The sequence below is a fragment of the Haliotis rubra genome, unplaced genomic scaffold (assembly GCF_003918875.1).
Source record: "Haliotis rubra isolate DU_JTF1 unplaced genomic scaffold, ASM391887v1 Scf124, whole genome shotgun sequence".
NCBI lineage: Eukaryota > Metazoa > Mollusca > Gastropoda > Lepetellida > Haliotidae > Haliotis > Haliotis rubra.
Genome location: NW_025765159.1, coordinates 1,090,559 through 1,111,085, shown reverse-complemented (window position 1 = coordinate 1,111,085; position 20,527 = coordinate 1,090,559). Strand labels below are relative to the sequence as shown.

Sequence of the window (20,527 nt, the reverse complement as noted above, 5' to 3'; positions counted from 1 at the left end):
ACCGTTGCTTATCTAGCTGTCTGAGTAGCTGATCTACCTGTTGAGAGAACAATGAGCTCTCTACTTACCACCCTGGTCCAAAACATTCAGTATATATAGTACGTATGTAGGTATCATTTGTAGAAGTTAAGAAACTCTTAAAATATATATGCATGTTTTTAACGTTGATGAATGCATGATTATGAGGATTTTATAAAATGTGTTTGTGTATACTTATTAGATATTGAAAATACCTGCACCGTTTTTTCTATTTTTGATTTGGCTACATACTTTTGATAAACAGGCTGTACTTTTCCGGCGCTGTATTGCTACAGCTTACAGCTCATTCATGAAGTAGTCTCGCACGTGGCACGCTTTTATATATCTTTTATTGCTTTAGTTAGAACTACGACGAATGGTGACAAAAGTACCATTATTCCTTGGCCTTTGACAAGCGCGGTGATAGTGGCACGAACTGTGTGTCGTCTCGAGAGGGGGTGGATGTGGCGTGTTTTGGCGAGGTGGGCTCTTCTTACGTGGTAGCGATGTATATTGCGTCGGGGTGGGGGAGACGAGCTGATGTTCGTTGTGTGGAGTGAAGGTAAGTGTGGGGAGGGGTAGGGACGCGCGACATTCCCCAGAACGTGCCAGGGCTTGTCCCAGAGCCCGTCGGTGCAGACAATGCAAGGCTGGGGTACAGTGAAGGGTCTTTAACATACAAATAGACGGACCACCGTAGGTGTAATGGTGGCTATCAAAGGAAGGCTCTTCGCTTTCTTTAGTCACACCACGTGCTGTTTATCAGTGTTGGGTAAATTACAGGCAAATGTTCAGGTCAACTATGCAAATATAGAAGTACAGATATCAACTTCCATTTACCACGATAACAATAATAAATGGGGGAGACTTGACTGGCTTGATTTAACCAGGTATTTGCCTATATATGACAGAATTTTTGTAGAAAAACCGAAAGTTCACTCCGGATGGCTCGTCCTAAAATGAAGCAACATCCATTGGAATAGCAAAGAATGGCGGTACAATTTACTTTGAATCTACGTGTCAATGGTAAAAATAGAAGACCATTTTGTAATTAGGTATTTGTTTGCTGCCTTTATGTACAGTTGAATCTGTTGTCTGAACAATAAAAATAAAAAGGTGTTAATATTATATACAGTACCTTTTTTCAATAACATATTGTTCTTAATAAAAGTTACTCGTGCTATAACATGTTGCCTTTGTTATAATATATGCTCTTGTTATAACATTTACTCTTGTTTTTGCATTTGCCCTTGTTATATATTATTATAATATAACACGCATCTCTGATTTTAACATTTACCTTGTTGATACCGTTTTACTCCTGTTATAACATTTACCCTTGATAATAACATGTCTATCTTGTTATAACATTTACCCTTGATAATAACATGTCTATCTTGTTATAACATTTACCCTTGATAATAACATGTCTATCTTGTTATAACATTTACCCTTGATAATAACATGTCTATCTTGTTATAACATTTACCCTTGATAATAACATGTCTATCTTGTTATAACATTTACCCTTGATAATAACATGTCTATCTTGTTATAACATTTACCCTTGATAATAACATGTCTATCTTGTTATAACATTTTACCCTTGATAATAACATGTCTATCTTGTTATAACATTTACCCTTGATAATAACATGTCTATCTTGTTATAACATTTACCCTTGATAATAACATGTCTATCTTGTTATAATCGTTTACCCTTGATAATAACATGTCTATCTTGTTATAACATTTACCCTTGTAACTCTTTTCTCTTGTTCATAAATTTTGGTCTATGTCAACAACAGTTTAGCCTTGTTAATAACATGTAACTGAGTTTACTCTTATTAAACGTTTTACACTTCATAATAACATGTTTCTCTTGTTATAACAATTTCCCTTTTTTTAACCTTTCCTTCCTTCATTACTCTATAAATATAATTTGAATCATAATTTAAAAAGTAATGGTCAGATAATGTTCATCTGTAAGTGTCAAAAAACAGTCTGAACTTTTGAACCTCCCCAAACAAATACATTTCCACACTGGACAGAAACTGTCCCAGCGCTGCGTCTTGTGCGGCCACTACGCGATGACCATGCGATTAGTGAAGCGTAATATATGTGTTAAAACCTCACTTTTTAAACAGGATTTCTTGACAAATCTCCCGACACAATGCCACTGCTGTAAATGGGATGATGTATCAGCGCTAAACCACTCCAGACATTAATCTGAAACCATGTTATTTTATTACCCTTAACCCTATTGTACACGGCTATCACAGCCATTGAACCCATCCCGGAATCAAATCGATAAAAAATGCGCCATTAGGCACGTGCTACGGTCACATGATATTTACCAATGCCATATATGTTGTGAAAGAAGCCTCAACGTACTGCAATGTACATGGTTCCTGCTTGACTAGGCACGCATGCGTAATGAGTACTTCCTGTTATGCCTGCTATTGAGTTAAATAGATACGGTTTCAATCCCTTCGACGCCATGTCTGACGAGGTGTGACAAACGGGCGATAACATGCATACCCCTTTACACATATTTAAACTTGAATATAAGAAAAGATACTCGATTTTCATCCACCAAGAATTTTTGTGTTATTCTTTCAAGCTGCCTGGACGTAGCGAACTATACGTCCTTGAACGCGTGAGTCTTGTCATTAGTGTGAATGTACGAATGTCTGACGTACGTCAGGTTTCACCTCCAACAATACATTTGTAACTACAGATCATGTGTTTTAAAGAATCTCCTCGGTTTCATCGTTCTGTTGTTGACAGCTGTGGGTCATTGAATACGTATGCACATTGCCGAACCGACGTATCAACGCAAGGGCATTTCAATTTGTCTTTTGCCTACTTGTGAAGCGGTAATGTTGGTTTCTTTTATTTACATTCACGCCATTACTAAGGTTACAAAACAGGAAAGAAACGCTTAGTCGTTTTCTTCTACATAAAAAACCCAGAAATTGAAGCGTCTCTGTCTTAACTGGATCTGGTGGCTTACGGTGCAGAATCTAAACAGTTTAAATTAAGATTTTAACTGTTTACTTCGAAAGGTGTTCATTGTTAATACCAGAACAGCAATCAACCCGTCCATCTGTGCCTACGTCGGCCTTGACCTTACATGTGTTAAGGCATGCGGACATGGAGGTTGTTGATAAACTTCTGTTGATGAACATGGCGTGCTGTTAACTGACTTATACAAACTGTTCGTTTAGAGAAAGAAAAATCATGATAAGAGTGACGATTTTTTTGTCAATAATTGTTTTCAACTCAAATAATTAGCGCATGTTATCAAAACGTAGATAGCGAGTGCTCTCGAGTATTTATAAGCAATGGTTGGCTACTGTTTACACAAGCTGAACAGTTCTCTCATACGATTTTGTTTAATAGTGCTTCCCCATTTTGTAAATCAATTCCTGAAAAAATACAGTAGCAACGACCAGTTAATGTAATGTATTGGGGTGAAGGTGAAGGGGGAATGGGGTTGGAATATCACCCCAAGATATCAACTGGCCTTCTGTATTCTACCTGTGTATCTTTTCGTACTCATCTGTCTACCGATCTCTTGTCTGTCTACGTACGTGTCTGTCTCTACCCATTGTCTATCCACTGTCTATGGTCTACCAACTATGTCCTTGTGTGTCACCTGTTGTATCTCTACGTACTTGTCTATCTACCCATTGTCTGTCTATGTGCTTGTCTATCTACCCATTGTCTGTCTACGTACTTGTCTATCTACCCATTGTCTACGTACTTGTCTATCTACCCATTGTCTGTCTATGTGCTTGTCTATCTACCCATTGTCTGTCTACGTAATTGTCTATCTACCCATTGTCTGTCTACGTACTTGTCTATCTACCCATTGTCTGTCTGTGTACGTACTTGTCTATCTACCCATTGTCTGTCTATGTGCTTGTCTATCTACCCATTGTCTGTCTACGTACTTGTCTATCTACCCATTGTCTGTGTACGTACTTGTCTATCTACCCATTGTCTGTGTACGTACTTGTCTATCTACCCATTGTCTGTCTACGTACTTGTCTATCTACCCATTGTCTGTGTACGTACTTGTCTATCTACCAATTATCTGTGTGTGTCTCAGTCTATCAACGAGTTGTCTACATACATGTTGGCCTATCTACTGTGTGTCTATATATGCTTGTCATTCTATCTACTCATTGTCCGTCTATGTGCTTGTTTGTCTATCTACCAACTGGCTGTGTGCTTGTCAGTCTATCTACCCATTGTCTGTCCAAGTGCTTATTTGTCTATCTACCCATTTCCTGTCTATAGGATTTATTATAGTTCTTGCTTCGGGAATGCTGGGAAACTACATGCCACAAAAATATATAATCCCCAGATATTTCTCAAATTATATCCATACTTTAAGGTTTTAAAAAATACCTCACCCACACCTTCACTACGTTGACAAACGATAGATAGACAGTCACCTCTGTTGACAAACAAAAGAAAGATCAACGGACACATACTTTTATGTACAACAGTTAAGATGGACACACAAGTATGTTTACAGACAATGGGTGGATATATGAACAGATACGTACATGAACAACCACTGTATCGATATATGAACAGATCACGTGTGAGTGGACTATTTAAACACATGAACTGACAGAAAATCGGATGTATTGACAGAAAAAAGGATGGGTAGAAAAATGGCAACAGTACACTCAACCGATGTATGAGCAGACATATTTTTATATATGACACAAAAAGACACACGAATAGGGCAACACATACTTACATGGGTAGACAAGAACAAATCTATTCGTGTCCACGGGGGTGTATTGGATGGACATTGTTCTCAAGAGAACGAAGTGGACAGATAACAATCCTTAATAAACCCGCTGGTGTACACAACGAGCTGTACATGTGCCCATTCAAAATTCCTTTAACAGTCGCTCTCACTTAACGCAGGTTAGACCGCTGGTAATCTACCGTGTTGTTGCAACAACGCCGTTTCTGTATACGTCATGGCTATAAGAAGCGGCGATCAAATAAGCATGTTGACACTATTGGTGTTGGGGTATTGAACTACGTCGGCTGAAAGATGCGGGGAAGTCACGTCGCGCTGGCGTTGGGGATGTAAAACATGTGACCTGACAATTCTCCTCTCAATTAGCGCTGTTCAAATAACAACAAGTGCACATAACAACATAAAAAAATAACACGAAATCAAGGTGTCGTTTTGTCTTTTCTCACGACTGGCGAATTAAATGATTTGTGTTTCTCACGGCTGTGTAAGAGGGTGTTAATGGGTGAAGAACGGAGTCCCAGACAGGCATACCTGCGTTAGCTGTCTATCGTGAGAAAGGAGGTGGGGGACAACCGACAAAGTCAACGGCCTCGTGGACCGGCCCCGAGTCACGTCATGGACCGCTGTTGCTTTGATAGCGCGGCAAAGAAATCCCTCTTCAAATGGCCCTGGTATAGACCCTAACTAAACAGTAAGTCGTTGGGCCTTCACTGTCTTGTAAACTTCAGCTTGATTTTTCTTTTATTCGAAGTTAATCTGTTTAAGTTTACCATCGCCCAGAATTTGACGTACGCTTACGAAGTAACAAAGAGACTGACTATGGCTTGCGACAAGAGCCCTGACTCTTTGAAACTGGCAAAGTGTAAACTTTCCCACATTCCTGGTGTTTGCCGCGGTGGCCATGTTTGGAGAAAAACATTGCGCCAGTGGTCCAAAGCCGTCGTGTATAAAGTCGACAAAGTCCCCGACAAACGTCTTTGTTTGTTTGTGTAATATTTTTAATGCATACGACTAGTGTGGAGGTTAGCCCAATTCGAGGTCCCCGGCTCTCTGCCAGAAATAACAGATCCCCGGGCCCGCCCAGTCTGTCCAAGACCTTGTTCCGGATCCGCTTTAAAATCGTTTCTACATTTGGTAACAACCAAGAATAAATCTTCTCCCACAGTATCTCAGAATAGGGTCGTAAGGATTAAGAAATCCGTTTGCAGTGTGTTTTTGTTATATTCTATTAAGCAGTAACGGATTCGAAATACTCTTTAAGAATTGTAAATTTATATTATTGTTGCAATACTTAGGGCCCATTCTACAGCACGGGAATTAAAAATTGATTCGCCGTGAATCGATTAGGAATACGCTATGTTTCAAACGTCTTTCAACTCAAGTGGCAGATATTAAATTAGCCCTGCGTTACAAACTGATTTTAAACTGGGAGGCACAAAAAGAGAATATTTTAATGAGCTTATGATTGAGTGAACAACTAAAAAATGTGACGTATCTCCGGTGTCGCCTAACTAGCCTAGTTTGCAAGAAGCTTATCGCTCATGTTAAACTTACTCCGCGGAGAGCCAGTTCACTTACCTCGACAGACTACCTACATTTTTTTTACCTACATCTACAGGGTATATTGACATGGTGTGAGAGCCGTAGATTGATGGCGGTTGATCGTGTCAGACACCTCTCTTGTGGCTAGGTATAACACAAAATCGTACTCTACACCTCCAAGGACGTTCAGTAATGAACGTTGCCACCTCCTTCTGCTGGCAAGGTGGTGGACAGGGATGTCTGTTCCGTCCGTGTTTTTTTTAGCGTTGTGTGCACTCTGTCTCTCCCAGCTGTTCTGTGCATTACTATCGACGCTTGTATAAAATATTACATTTATCATCTGTTCTTAGCACATAATAATTCGAGAAAGTTTGTAAGAATCTATTGAAGTCATATTTAGATTGGAAATATTACATTTAATGTTGTATAATTGTAGTGACTATGGGTCCCTTCTTCTCAAACATACACCGACGATTGCCACTAAGAAACACCTCTATCCAACCTTTCTGACGCTGTACAATTGTCATCACCCCTTCATATTAGACTAAAATGTATTTCGTTTCCCGAAATCCTTAAACATTTTTCACAACTTTGCTTAAATATTGATTCGACATGAAATTGAGCATTAACCACAAGGTTTCGGGATGGAACGAACGTGAATGATATTTAATGCTTCATAAATGTGTCTTTGACAACGTAAATAAACCAGTTCTATTATAATCTTTCACTACATACGGATACTACAAAATGCGACTATCAATGCTTATTAAGGGCTTATTCATCCTGTGACAGTAGCCCATAAAGAGCGTATAACGCCACTAAACAGGTGAACGCATATAATAAAACGACAGCAATGCATGGACGTTTCCACACGACGTGTCGAATATTAACACAATCATGTCTAGCTTTATCACAGTTCCTAGGGATCATTTATGCATCTTTTATAAACATATTTATCATTTTCTTTACTTATTACCAACAATATGACAAAGGAGTGAATGAACATTGGCTATTCTACTTATTGGTCGCCACTACGCTTCATAAACCTCAAGCAGGAGCTCACGCACGAAGGACCAGAGTGATAGCGGTCGGACCTTGGATGTTCTGAGCCATCTTGTTGAGAAGCACAAAACAAATTTGGAGCATTGTAAGTCGACGTAGTGTTCCATATGTTATAACGAGTGTTTGTAACATTATTTCGATGTCGCTAGAACGGGTAAATACAATAGTCGTCTTCCATATGGGGATAGAACTGGTTGCTCTGACAACCCGACACGGAACGTGACGAGGGACAATGGATTCATTTTAAGGTACCTCGTGAAAGGGCAATTTTACGTGATCTCGAGTGCAGCTTTGCTGCATTCAGATGAAGACAAGAAGTTTCTTGTATTGTTACACGTGTTTTTGTCATAATCTTTGCTAGGTAAACCAAATGTTAATACCATCAATAATTTATTGGGGAAACGATTAATGAGGAGATGACTGAAAACTATGAAGACACTTGGCGTCAAAGCCATTGAGAGAGCCGAACTTAAACAAACCCAAGTAACTTCTTTGAGTGGCACTTTTGAAGATGGGAGGTGCAATAATGAGAAATTTAATGGATACCAACTTTTTTATTGAGCCAGAGTGACGTTTCGATACAACTTCTCTGGTTAAACAGAAGACAGATTGCTCGTTAATATTGATAACAGTCTTTATGCACATCATTTTATTGCATTTTTTATTACATTAATTCGTCATACCCTGGGTATTTGTGGCTTTAAGCCAAATGGTAATTAGTTATATGTTTAACATTGTGTTTAAGCTTTTGTGAAGCTATTTTTAATAACTCATCATACATACTATATGATACATTTGATAACGAAATCTAGAAACCCATGCTTACTTTAGTATCCGGCCACAAAGAGGATTGGATGGTTTCACGGCTTGTTGTGTACCGAACTGTACATACTGTACTTGGTGGTTCCAGTGTGTAGACCACGGCTAGGTGTTATCATTATTCCAGACCCATGAAGGTCCGGGTTAGAATATTGGCCTTCTGTAACCCATGCTTGTCCTAAGAGGCGACTAACGGGATCGGGTGGTCAGGCTCGCTGACTTGGTTGACACATGTCATCGGTTCCCAATTGCGCTGAAATATTGCTGAGTGCGGCGTAAAACTAAACTCACTCACTCACTTTATTCCAAAAGTGGTTACGTCTAAATAAACGTCACTGACCAGGCGGCACTGTCCGGAAACTGATCAACTGAAACAGAGTTGACAGAACAAGCCCTGTATGTCAGGCGTTACTTGGTTTCAGAGATTGTGTTAAACAATGTAAATTCATATAAAAACGACACTGTTCGCAGAATTAATGAGTGTAGTTTTAAGCCGCTGTCAGTGATTGGCATTGTTAGAACGTTCCACATATGTACAAGGACCCGGAACTAAGTCAATGGGCCTGACTACCCTATCCATTGGGAGTTGGATTTTGTATCTCTTTACATTAGCAATATTCCAGCAATATTACAGCGGGCGACACCAGAAATGGGCTTCTCACAATGTACCCATGTGGAGTGAGTGAGTGGGTGAGTGAGTGAGTGAGTGAGTGAGTGGGTGGGTGATTGGGTGGGTGTGTGAGTGAGTGAGTGAGTGATTTGGGTCTTTAACATTTGCCCAGCAATATCGGGGGACACCAGAAATGGGATTCACACAATGTACCCATGTAGGGACTCGAACCTGGTTGAACGAGCGAACGCTTTAACTGCTATGAAACCTAATCGCCACCCAATCCATTAAGTGGGACCAATTCCAAGCCAGAATGCCATGCATTTAGAGTCTACCCAATTACCTCCAATTGGGCAAATCAAAAGATTGGGTGAATGTCCACATGAGTACCTCCCACAACAGATCATGTCCAGGGAGTCAATCATCTCAAGTCTTTGAAGCTGCCCATTTGAAAATAGTGCACTGAACTGGCGTCACCGTTTACCTCCAGCTTCACCCACCCGGTAAAATACCAGACCTTGTCCATATGGATACTGCGCCATTTCGTGACCCGCCCTCCTCACCAAGATGTCGTACCTAGGCTGTCACCGTAGTCTGTAAGTGGGGCAACTTGCCCAGAATACTCTGAACCATCACCCCAACAGGTGGGTGTGTGAGCAGAGAGAGCCTAGATTCAATCTGTTTGTTCACTGTTCACATACCATAGCGCATCAGTCCATTGTCCTCCAAATGCGATGAGCCGTAGAGGCACGGGCTCTTTCATGTACGATGCAGCCCGAACCAGGTTCGGAAGAAGGCTCTCTCGGCAGATGGCGCGTGCCAACCCATTGTTCCTGTAACTATAATTTTGTGCAGATCTGCCTTGTCAACGTTAATCATCCCTGTATCAGAATGTACAACTCATTGAAAGGGCGTTTTGAATTTAATCGCGCGTGCCATCTGCTTGATAGAGACGAAGGTGAGAAGTTAAAGGTCTCGGCACTCGCGTGCGATCCCGTAGCAGGTTTCAAGGAAGAAAACACGCGCGCGAACATCACGCGCCATCTTGTGGATGTTCGCTTATATGTGATAATTATCCGAAGCTAATAAGTTCATTCTTTGACATCACTTTAAAAAAATGAGCATTCGTTATTTCCCGCGTGATGTGTAGACTGTCGTCTGCTCTGCAAATGTTGCAAGCGTTGATAGTTATGAATATACAGATGGAAAAATGTGGTCTGGCAAATTTGATAGAAATTGCCAGACATTGACATACGGAGGCTGTAGGAGAGAAACATTGATCTGCCATATGCCAAATAAATACTAATATCGCATTACAAGGAATGTAACTGATTTTTTACTAATATTTCTCACAGGGAAAAGCAGCTGGAAGGTGACTGGGCTCAACCATTGGGCCGCCTTGAACCAAAGCTTAAAGAAATTCTTGAACATATTGGTTATACACGAAATACAGCAGTGCGTAGTTCGTAATATTTTGATGGCACTGAAATTCGGAAATATGAACTTAGAGCTTTAAGACTGAAAAATATCTATCCAATGTCACTGCATTTTAGTCTGTATCTGCCGTGTGATTAATGTCGTAAAAATCAACTCCGATGGTCAATCATCGTGAATAGATTCACCAACGTTTCAGCCAGTATTTTTATACTATTGACCCACTTCATCGTGTAGGACAGGGAATGCCTTATTGCCATAGAAGTGACCGAGAAATAAAAGAGACAAATATGCAAATCCTACTTAATGAAATTTCATTTTAAAAAATCTTTCCCTCCGATAACGATACCTCTGTACTTGGGTGAGTGAGTGAGTGATTTTAGTTTTACGCCGCTTTTTGCAATATTCCAGCAATATCACGGCAGGGGACACCAGAAATAGGCTTCACACATTGTACCCATGTGGGGAATCGAACCCGGGTTCTCGGCGTGACGAGCAAACGCTTAACCTCTAGGCTACCCCACCGTCCCTCTCAGTGCATGCACACCTGTGACACCCCAACAGGGGTTCACGTCATATGATTTTCAAAGAATCAAGCGTGGTTTTTGTTGTCAAGAACATGTCAGCTTTCGAAACAGAATGTGTGTATTTGCTACATCAACTTAATGAGGACAGAAACCACAAACAAAATACGGGTATTCCTCCGAAAATATTCGATTATAGGCGTAGATGCTAATAGAGCCCAGATACGACAAGGTGAATAAAATATCTTCAAATTATAATGGCATTTATCGCCTTCATTCGGAACAAATCGATAATTTTCGTTTAGAAGGTTCAGGTCTGAATGTAGTCTGTCTCACAGTCCCTGAACCACATTATTGTCCCTACTGCCAAGCCCTCTATGCAGTGCTAAAGCCCTAAATAAAGCAAGTCTAGATTTCCTCAGGTTGGTCTCTGGTCTCCCTAGGGCTCCTTTTCAATTTAAGTGGGCTTGTTTGTTACTATCAAAATTATATATATTCAGAGACTAAGCATTAGTCTAGTCTGAATGAAGCGGAGTTTAAAAGTCTCGATCTCACTTGACTGATTAGAAATTCACGTGATACGACCTGTATAAGAGTTTGAGATCTGATTTTAACGGGGTGTATCTGACCACAAGGGGGCATGTGTCAAAAGTTAAAATAGTATTTTTGTTCTGCTTCCGACACAAATTCAAATCTGATTGAATTGTTATAATAAAAATAGATACAAACTTGTAAAATCACAGTCTGTTGCCAATAAGTTGATTTCGTGAACATATATCAGATGTGTTTAGTTCCAGAAACCTTGAAGAATCAAGGCTGACAGATTTTGACACCACACAATATCGTGGTCATTGTGAAAAGTTTGAAAATGTTATTCCCTAATATCTATATATAAGCCTTCAATTGCACGAATGGCGGGACCCGTGAAGATCCGGGGTAGAATAGGTCTTCAGCAACCCATTCTTGTCATAAAAGGCGACTATGCTTGTCGTAAAAGGCGACCAACGGGATCGGGTGGTCAGGCTCGCTGACTTGGTTGACACATGTCATCGGTTCCCAATTGCGCAGATCGATGCTCATGCTGTTGATCACTGGATTGTCTGGTCCAGACTCGATTATTTACAGACCGCCGCCATATAGCTGGAATATTGCTGAGTGCGGCGTAAAACTAAACTCACTCACTCACGAATGGCGGTGGGTAGCCAAGTGGTTAAAGTGTTCGCTCGTCCTGCTGCAGGCACGGGTTGTAATCCTCATATGGACACAATTTTTTAAACTCTTTTCCGGACGTACTATTCCTGGAATACAAGCGACATTAAGTCCACTGCAATCGCTCGCTCATTCTGCATAGCGTCTGGTGTCATTTTCAAATGATTTAGATCCGTGAAGATCCGGGTTAGAATTGGTCTTCAGTAACCCATGCTTGTCGTAAGAGGCCACTAACGGGATCGGCCGGTCAGGTTCGCTGACTTGGTTGACAGATGTCGTCGTATCCCAGTTGCGTAGATCGATGCTCATGTTGTTGATCACTGGATTGTCTGGTCAAGACTCGATTGTTTACAGTCCGCCGTCATATAACTGGAATATTGCTGAATGCGGCAACAAACTAACCCAAAACATCAAATGATTTAGAATGGTTTAACACGCTCTAGTCTAGTAGGGTACTTCTGTATGTGTATCTGTTTGAAAGTAAATTATTTCCTTGAAAGAAAACTAGGTGCAGTCGTATACTGGCATTAAACAAATTAATACCAATTATTTATTACTTCCAGTTTATTGTCATTTTTTTAATCCGTCAAGCTCAAGTCTCGTCCGACTTCTCGTCTGTTAAGTGCCCTGTTGTTGCAGATTTATACCACTCCATGTTTACCTCTGCAGATCTTTATGATACACGTGGGTGTGTCACAGTACGCGCATTTCTGAGGAAAACACCCATTGAAGTACAGTTTTGGACTTTGTTATATACCCTCTCCTTGACTTCTAAGATGCATACTGTTTTATGGGACATGTTTCCTGGGGTTCGAGATTAGACCGCAGAAACTAATTCCCTGTCAACACAGAATATATGGAGAAATTATGGTGACTACCTAGGGAGTTTGAAGACAACTAGGATGAACAAAGGCAGAAAGACTTTGTTACTGAAGTCCATTGTTGATGTATTGCTAGACGACCATGGAAGTGTTTTCGCTGTTCTGAATCGTGATGTGTTGTCATGATGATGTTGACACTGAAGCTTATGTTCATACAGGTGGCAACTGATGGTAATGTTATTCCATGCAAAAATGATATGAGTAGGCAGAGTCTAGCGACATCCTCGGTACAGAAGGGTTTTGTCCCCACCGTGACATGTACCACATGTACAATGTGTCACAGGGGCGTGTCACTCTTAGAAAGAGCGGTAGAAAGACATATAGGTATATAGACCCTACCCTAGTACTATATAAAAGGATCCTTTTATATAGTACTAGGGTAGGGCCTATATACCTATATGTCTTTCTACCGCTCTTTATAAGCGTGACACGCCCCTGTGCAATGCGTAACGGTGAGTGAGTGATGCTGGGTGAGTGAGTGAGAGGGTGGGTGAGTGATTGAGTGGGTTTGTGAGTTAGTGAGTAGGTAAGTGATTGAGCGGGTTTATGAGTAAGTGAGTGAGTAGGTGAGTCACATCAGCAATGATTCAGCAACACTGAGTAACCCGCCTGATAATGACTTAGTTCCGGGAGGTTTAGATCGTTGTTCATGCTATTAACCACATGTTTTGCTGGTCCGGATCCGCGACAAACTGAAGGTCATGATCTATCTATGCTTCTGCTGAATGGTGGGTCAGACAACCCATTACAGCAGTGAGAGAGCCAAGCGGTAAAAGCGTTTGATCCTCACGTCAAAGGCCCGGGTTCGATTCCCCAAACGGGTACAATGTTTGAAACCCATTTCTGGTGTCATACTGCTGGAAACCCCAGTCACTCACTCATCATTATTGATATTTAAACCCTGAGCGGAACTGAAGCATAATTCGATTACTTTTCTCAGCTTGAATGGGGCCTACATATGTAAAATGACTGTCTTCAGTTGTCCGTGTGAGTAAGTGAGTGAATGAATAAATAAGTTAAGTTAGTGTGTGAATTGTTGTGTGAGTTATTGGTGGCGGTAGAATTGGGTTTAACGTCGTGCTTGAGAATATTTCGCTCATATCACGACGTGCATGCATGTGTATGTGTATGTGCGGTTGCTTGTACTAGCCCAGACTTAAGCTGGTTTTTATAGTGCTAGCCCACTGAGATACCATGCCACAGTGAAGCAGGAATACCCCACTCAGACACATTATACTGACTCCGTGCCGACCTGTCCTTGTTGTACCCATTAATGCCGAGCGCCAGACAGGGACCAACAAGTACCATATTTTAACGTCTTTTAACGGTGGTATGACGCAGTCGGGGATCGAACCCGCGACCTTCCGCACTCCGGGCGGACGCTCCAACCAGTACACCACGGAGGCGGTCCCACATTATTGGCCTTCGGCGTGATTGGCGAACGCTTTAACCACTAACCTACACCACCGCTCCTCAAATTACTGGACCAACCAGGCAGTTAATTGACGATTTGTTCTGTTTCAAATTACGTCAGCGTCCTCCAAAGAGTTATCATGGACGCCCATCAGATGCCATTGTAAATGGCGGTTTGCTTCTCGTGTGTGCACTGCACTATTAAAGGTTACCTAGCTTATTTGAAAGACTCAAGTGGCGCTTGCTATTGAGTCAAACCAATAATCGGCACCGAGTAGCGCCATCAACTTTCGCCTACTTCAACTTTTGTCTACAGAAATGTATTGTGTGAAACTTGGGCCGTAATTGACCGGTTAACACAATTGCGGTGTTGTTATGACGACACGGATCATGCTCCACAGAGAACCACGGTTAAGACAGTCGGCATCATTACCCATGTCGGGTGAACTCGGTTAATTCTACTCCTGCTATAACTCTGTAAGCGGCACTGTAGGGGTGAAATTAAAAAACACATTCTGTGCAAACCTAATAACCGCCAAATCCCGCCGCATAGAGACCTAGCATCTTGTAAAACACTTTCAAAATTCAGTCAGGGTCAAGGCTGGTGTTTTAGTTGTGTTTTGTCACATGATCGCAGAACCATGATGCATTATGGGTTGAAGAACTTGGTTGATTGCATGGCCTGTCTACCCGACAAAGGGGATTATAGGTCATGTCACTCACTTACATACAGATCGCCGTGGTCTAGCTGCATTATTGCAAACAGAGGCGTAAAACAACATTCAGTCACTGTAGAAGGGGCAGTGTGGATAACTTCTACATGACAACGACACTGGTGCCAATGGATGTGAAAAAGTAGTTCAGATTTCGAAATGCAACAACGCCGACTATGTACACGTGTCTTTGTTACCGAAGTAGTATTTCATGCTATCCATCCGGTACATTAGCTTCGGTAACTGCCCTTTAGTATGGTGCTCGTATGTATTCCTGGCTTGATTTGGTGGACTTAGCATTAGTTAAGACTGACTGACTGACTGAGTTTGGTTTTACGCCGCTTTTAGCAATATTCCAGCAATATCACGGCGGGGGACACCAGAAATGGGCTTCACTCATTGTACCCATGTGGGGATTCGAACCCGGGTCTTCGGCGTGACGAGCCAACGCTTTAACCACTAGACTACCCCATCGCCCCCATTAGTTCAGACGGCTTGAGAAACACACCATATAACTAAACCTTGCTGAAAGAAACAATCGATTTTGTCTATGAAACTATTTGCAACCATTAAGGATCGGCAATTTTTTCGAAAGACAAAGGAATCGGTAATATATATCTTCACAAGTTAACATTTTGTAATTAGGTAATTGAGACTAGTCTCTTACCCTTGAGGATGCCTGTAATTCTTTCTTGATCTTTCACGTCGGTTATCAACCCCATAATGCAAGAACCTTTGTGTATTGCATCAATATTCAACAGTAAAATGTACCAGAAGCTAGAGTGAGTGAGTGAGTGAGTGAGTGAATGAGTGACTTTAGTTTTACGCCCACTCAGCAATAATCATCAGAAGATAGAACGCTAATAGGTACTGTATAGGTTATCTCCATATCCAGTGATATTGTAACTAATGCTTCCTTTGCCATCAAACCAAATGGCTTCTAAATGAAAGGTCCTATAGTTCTTTCAGTGTGTGAGTGAGTGAGTTGGACTTAGCCTTGTACAGTATTCCAGTTCAATTATGGCGCGAAAGTTAAATGTTGGACGCAGCCCCAAGTGATGCAGTTCTTAGACTTTCACCACATTAATCAGATCCACGTGCCCGCGTATGGGCTGACAGACCCCCAAATGGTCAGGCAGAACCAGATTCGAACCCATGATGGTTTCTGACGGGCAAATGGGATTGATCTGTGCGGCGCCTTACACGACAGGGCTCCCGGTGCTGCCCTAGTTCCTTTTGAACAGATTCTGGGTCTGTTCGTATCAAGGTTGCGGCGGTGCTTTCTTCATGAAAATGTTTGATTGTAGAATTCAAGTTAAACATGAAATAATAACCAAGTGATAACTTTGCATAAAGGCTACAGTCCATGGCGCCGTTGTACAAAGCGATCTTAGCGCTAAAGTAACAGTAACTTCCATACCTTAACATAGACTTAAGGTAGTCTTTGCGCTAAGGGTGTTTTAATAATGTGTCCACACCAGGTATGCTCAGCGCTAACAATCAAACCACAGCACAATATTACCCCACATAACCCAAGTTGCCTGTTAAGCGCTAGAAGGTTATGGTCACACGACTTATCCCACCGGGTACCCATTTTCTGCTGGGAGAACAGGTCATTTTTAACAAACTCGATTGCCTAAGGTGAGCCTATATGTATGACAAGTGCTTCGTTGTGGGGCAGGACTGACGTCCTAGAAACTCTCAGGACTCAAGCTGCCAAATACGGTCACCCATCCAAGGACTCTCCGCACCCAACGTGCTTAACTTCACCTGATTGTGACCTGAGCTCTATGCACAAGTCCACACACCACCCTGTACAATAGCACCCTGGAGGCTTTGGATCCGTAACAGGCATTGAATCTGTGGACTAGTTCCGTTATGCAATGGAAAAATAACAAGAGATTTTTCATGGTATGTACAATATAATATAATAATACAGCTAATGGTATGTCGAGCATGCTCGGTTATTGCACGTTCAATGTCTTTTCGGAAAATAACTATATCTCTTTGCTCCAGAGATTCAGGTGAAATTTTAAGAGGTGCCGAATGAGTATGATGATTAAATCAATGAAATTATGATTTAAGTATGAGGTGACTTTGGCGAAGGATGAGTATGTTACATAATTGTACACAAATCCAACTGACACACTGTTCTGTGGGTCGGTGACATGGAGTCACATGTCAGCGTAGAGATGGCACGTGAAAATACGTCACTTCACACATGCGTAGAATGTCCACCTTGGCTTCAGACACATGGCCGGCAAGAACAATATGATGTGGACGGTTTTGTACAAGACTGTGTCAAAGACGTTCTTTGACACAATCCAAGAAACGATGTCTTTTTGTTCCATGTCATATCCCTTCGCTTCCATGACAGTCAAACACAATAAATTATCACACATGGCTTGCGTCTCGGACCGGAACCGGAAGTCAGGTACCATTTCCGGGCCACAACTTGACTCCTTCATAGCACATTTTAGAGGGGACATTTAATTACCAACATTGACCACGACGTCACGTCACGTAACGCTGTCGTTATGTGTTTGTGACGACGTCGTCTTTACAGTCCTTTGGCGAACACGTCCTCGTCCCCGATTGTGGCGGTTCCTTTTCTTATTCTCGTGGTCATGGCGGGTGGGTCTGCGGCCATGCGATCCACGACCCCGACCACGACCTCGCTTTTTTCTGTTCCTGTTTCTTCTCTTCTTTCTTTGTTTCTCACATTTTCTCTTGTATCGCTTAGGATTGTCCAACATTTTATGAAGAATTTCACAATCATGTTTACACCTGTCCTTATATTTATCAGGCTTTTTTTCTAAACGACCTCTAATTAAAAGTTTACACCACCGTCGCCGGCGTTTACGAGTTCTTTCAAGTCTCCGCTTTACAGGTGGGACCGTAGACGTTGGAAGAGTTGTTGTCACCACCGTAGTTGTTGTCGTCACCAAAGATGAATGGGTTGACACAGAGTCTTTTTTTTTGGTTCGAGCGGCAAGAAATATATTCTCATGTTGTCAGTAGAGTTGCCGAGCCTAATAGTGCCATCGTCGTCGATGGCGAGGTAGACCTTCCGGTCGCCACGGCGGTGAAAGGAGTGGCGGTACATGTTGTAGTCGTTGGTGTTGTACTCTTCCACAAAATAGCAGTGGCGTTCGTTCGGCGTATCCTGGAGAAAAACAGCAACTAATTAGAAACTAGAAATGAGAAGGAAGAGTATCCTTTACTTAAAGGGCGCCCAAAAATGCCTTAACCCCATGTGCTGAATCAAATCCTGGCATAGGACGAGTGAGTGAGTGAGTGAGTGAGTGAGTGAGTGAGTGTCTTGCGCTTTTGGCAATATTCCAGCAATATCACACCGGTGGACCCAGAAATGGGCTTCACACGTTGTACCCATGTGGGAAACGAACCCGCATCTTCAGCGTTACGAACGGACGCTTTAACCATTAGGTTACCTGACTTCACTACAAACGATGATTATCAGCGTTAAACAAGCAATAAAATATCAAATATGAAATATATGTTTTGGTCTTAAAACGGTAAGAACCTGAAAAGATCCGTTTGAGTGGATTATCGTTGGAGGCACTAAAACTCAAGATGGTCTTAAAAGTAAAATGCACAACACGGACCAATATTTTGTATAATTCATTTAGTTGGTGACTGAAATGTTAAAAGAGATTGTTTAAGTGATACTCACACTTGCATACACCTTGGAGTCGTTATTCACGCACAGAAACTTGTTTGCGTGTTTTCCTTTCATGGCAACAGTTTTGTTGATTCCACTTGTCATGATAAGAACAGCTGGAAATAAAAAAACGGCGGTTATTTTTCAAATTTCGGAAACATTTTTCAAGTTCATAAACTAAGTAGGAAACAATTCAGCTCTTGTCGCAAATCATAGCAACGTATCATTTGATTGTTTAATCAGCGGAAGTTCGGTTAAGACTGGACACAAATGGCCAGTGTTCATGTCCATACAGATGAATATCATAATCATCCGTTATACCCGCTTGTTCACACACATCTCAGTTTCTGCTCACATATATGAATGGCATTCTTGATAATGTTTACACACGGATAAAATGAATGTGCTCATTGTTCCCAAAACCTAAACATGCGATCACGTGACCTTGATATACGCGATAGGGGTTATCTCCCTTGTCCGGATCAGTTCCGTTAATTCGGTACACGTCCTACATTGTATTTGGCCGATAACAAAACGGTTGACTATCTTATCACGTTCGGTTGATAACACGATACATAATGTCAAATGCGGTATACAGCATGTATATATTTATAAAAGCCGTTGCATGTACGTCGCTGTCAGTCACTCGAAATCGTTCGGGTCAGTTGACGAACCAAGATAACTGGAGGACATTCGATCTTTGATATGCCCTTGTAGTTCTTAACAGCAACAATCCATAATAAGCTGACATGTTTGTTTGTGGAAGGACTTACATCAATCGTATCGAGTGATTAAGTATAAGTGTTTACGAAGTCTCGCTTAATCAGACTACACGGCCATTTGGCCTGGGGATTGCTCCCGGGGTGTTAATTTCAACTATCTCTCCGATCCGGAGACAAGACAAGAAGAGGCAATCTCATGATAAATCGGTACTTACGTCGAGGAAATACCCGAGGTCGACCGTGTAATAAATCAAGTAGGAATATATGAAATATTGATTGTATAGATCACTCTGCGACAGAAAAAAATCAAATCACGTTTGAGAAATACGCGTAGGTATCTGCACTGAGGGATCGGGGTACTCCCACTTAGAACTATATTTGTTGATGACAAACATCTCCCCCGCACACTGAAGAGCTTACTTGTATATATCAAATAAGAAAAATCATGTCACGGGACTGACAGGCAAGCCTACCTGCTTTGTTGCCGCCAACATGCTCCATACACTAGATCTCATTGAACATTCCAGGAAAGCTTACTGCGGTGTGCACTTAGAAGCATTTATTGAGATGAAAAAAACCCAACCGTACACTCCATAAATCTACATGGACTAGTGTAGCAGTTTGTCTGCCGATACTCCTGGGTCCCGATCCACATAGCGTTCGTAACGTTACGACCTGTCGTAACTCTATAGTTTATCATAGACTTACGAATGACGTAGCGCTACGATCGTTTTGTGGATCGGGACCTTAGATCGGATTCACTAACATATGCACCCACATACAATAGTGACCATGATATGTAAGTACATCCAGTTAATAGGGTAGTTTTGCTTTTTGAAACCATGGAGTAATATCGAGATATCCGAAATATCGAGACATCCGTATCGAGTTAAAAGAGCTTGATAAATGATAAATTATGAAGGATATTGCCGGGACCGAAATGTTATATCGAGACAACCGAGATATCGAGTTATCAGAGTTCGATAACAACGGTGCTCGACAGTAGATAACTGTGTTCAAAGAAGAAATCAAACAACCCCTGTTCATAACCCTGGTTTAAACTGGTTCATCCTGACACGTTGAAACTGACAATACAAATATGTCAT

General features: G+C 41.5%; 1 protein-coding gene across 4 annotated transcripts in view; it reads right to left on the bottom strand.

Annotated features, from left to right (window-relative positions):
- Window positions 1-16,919: 16,919 nt before the first annotated feature.
- Window positions 16,920-20,527, bottom strand: part of LOC124266212 (fibroblast growth factor 2-like) — an 82,906-nt gene continuing 79,298 nt past the window's right edge. For all 4 annotated transcript variants that reach the window (XM_046701022.1, XM_046701020.1, XM_046701021.1 and 1 more), the window contains exons 3-4: window positions 18,712-18,815; window positions 16,920-18,183 (exon numbers count right to left, since the gene is read on the bottom strand). In XM_046701022.1, coding sequence (XP_046556978.1) covers window positions 17,959-18,183; window positions 18,712-18,815 — 329 coding nt within the window. In that variant the 3' untranslated portion in view covers window positions 16,920-17,958. The remainder of the gene's footprint in view (window positions 18,184-18,711; window positions 18,816-20,527) is intronic.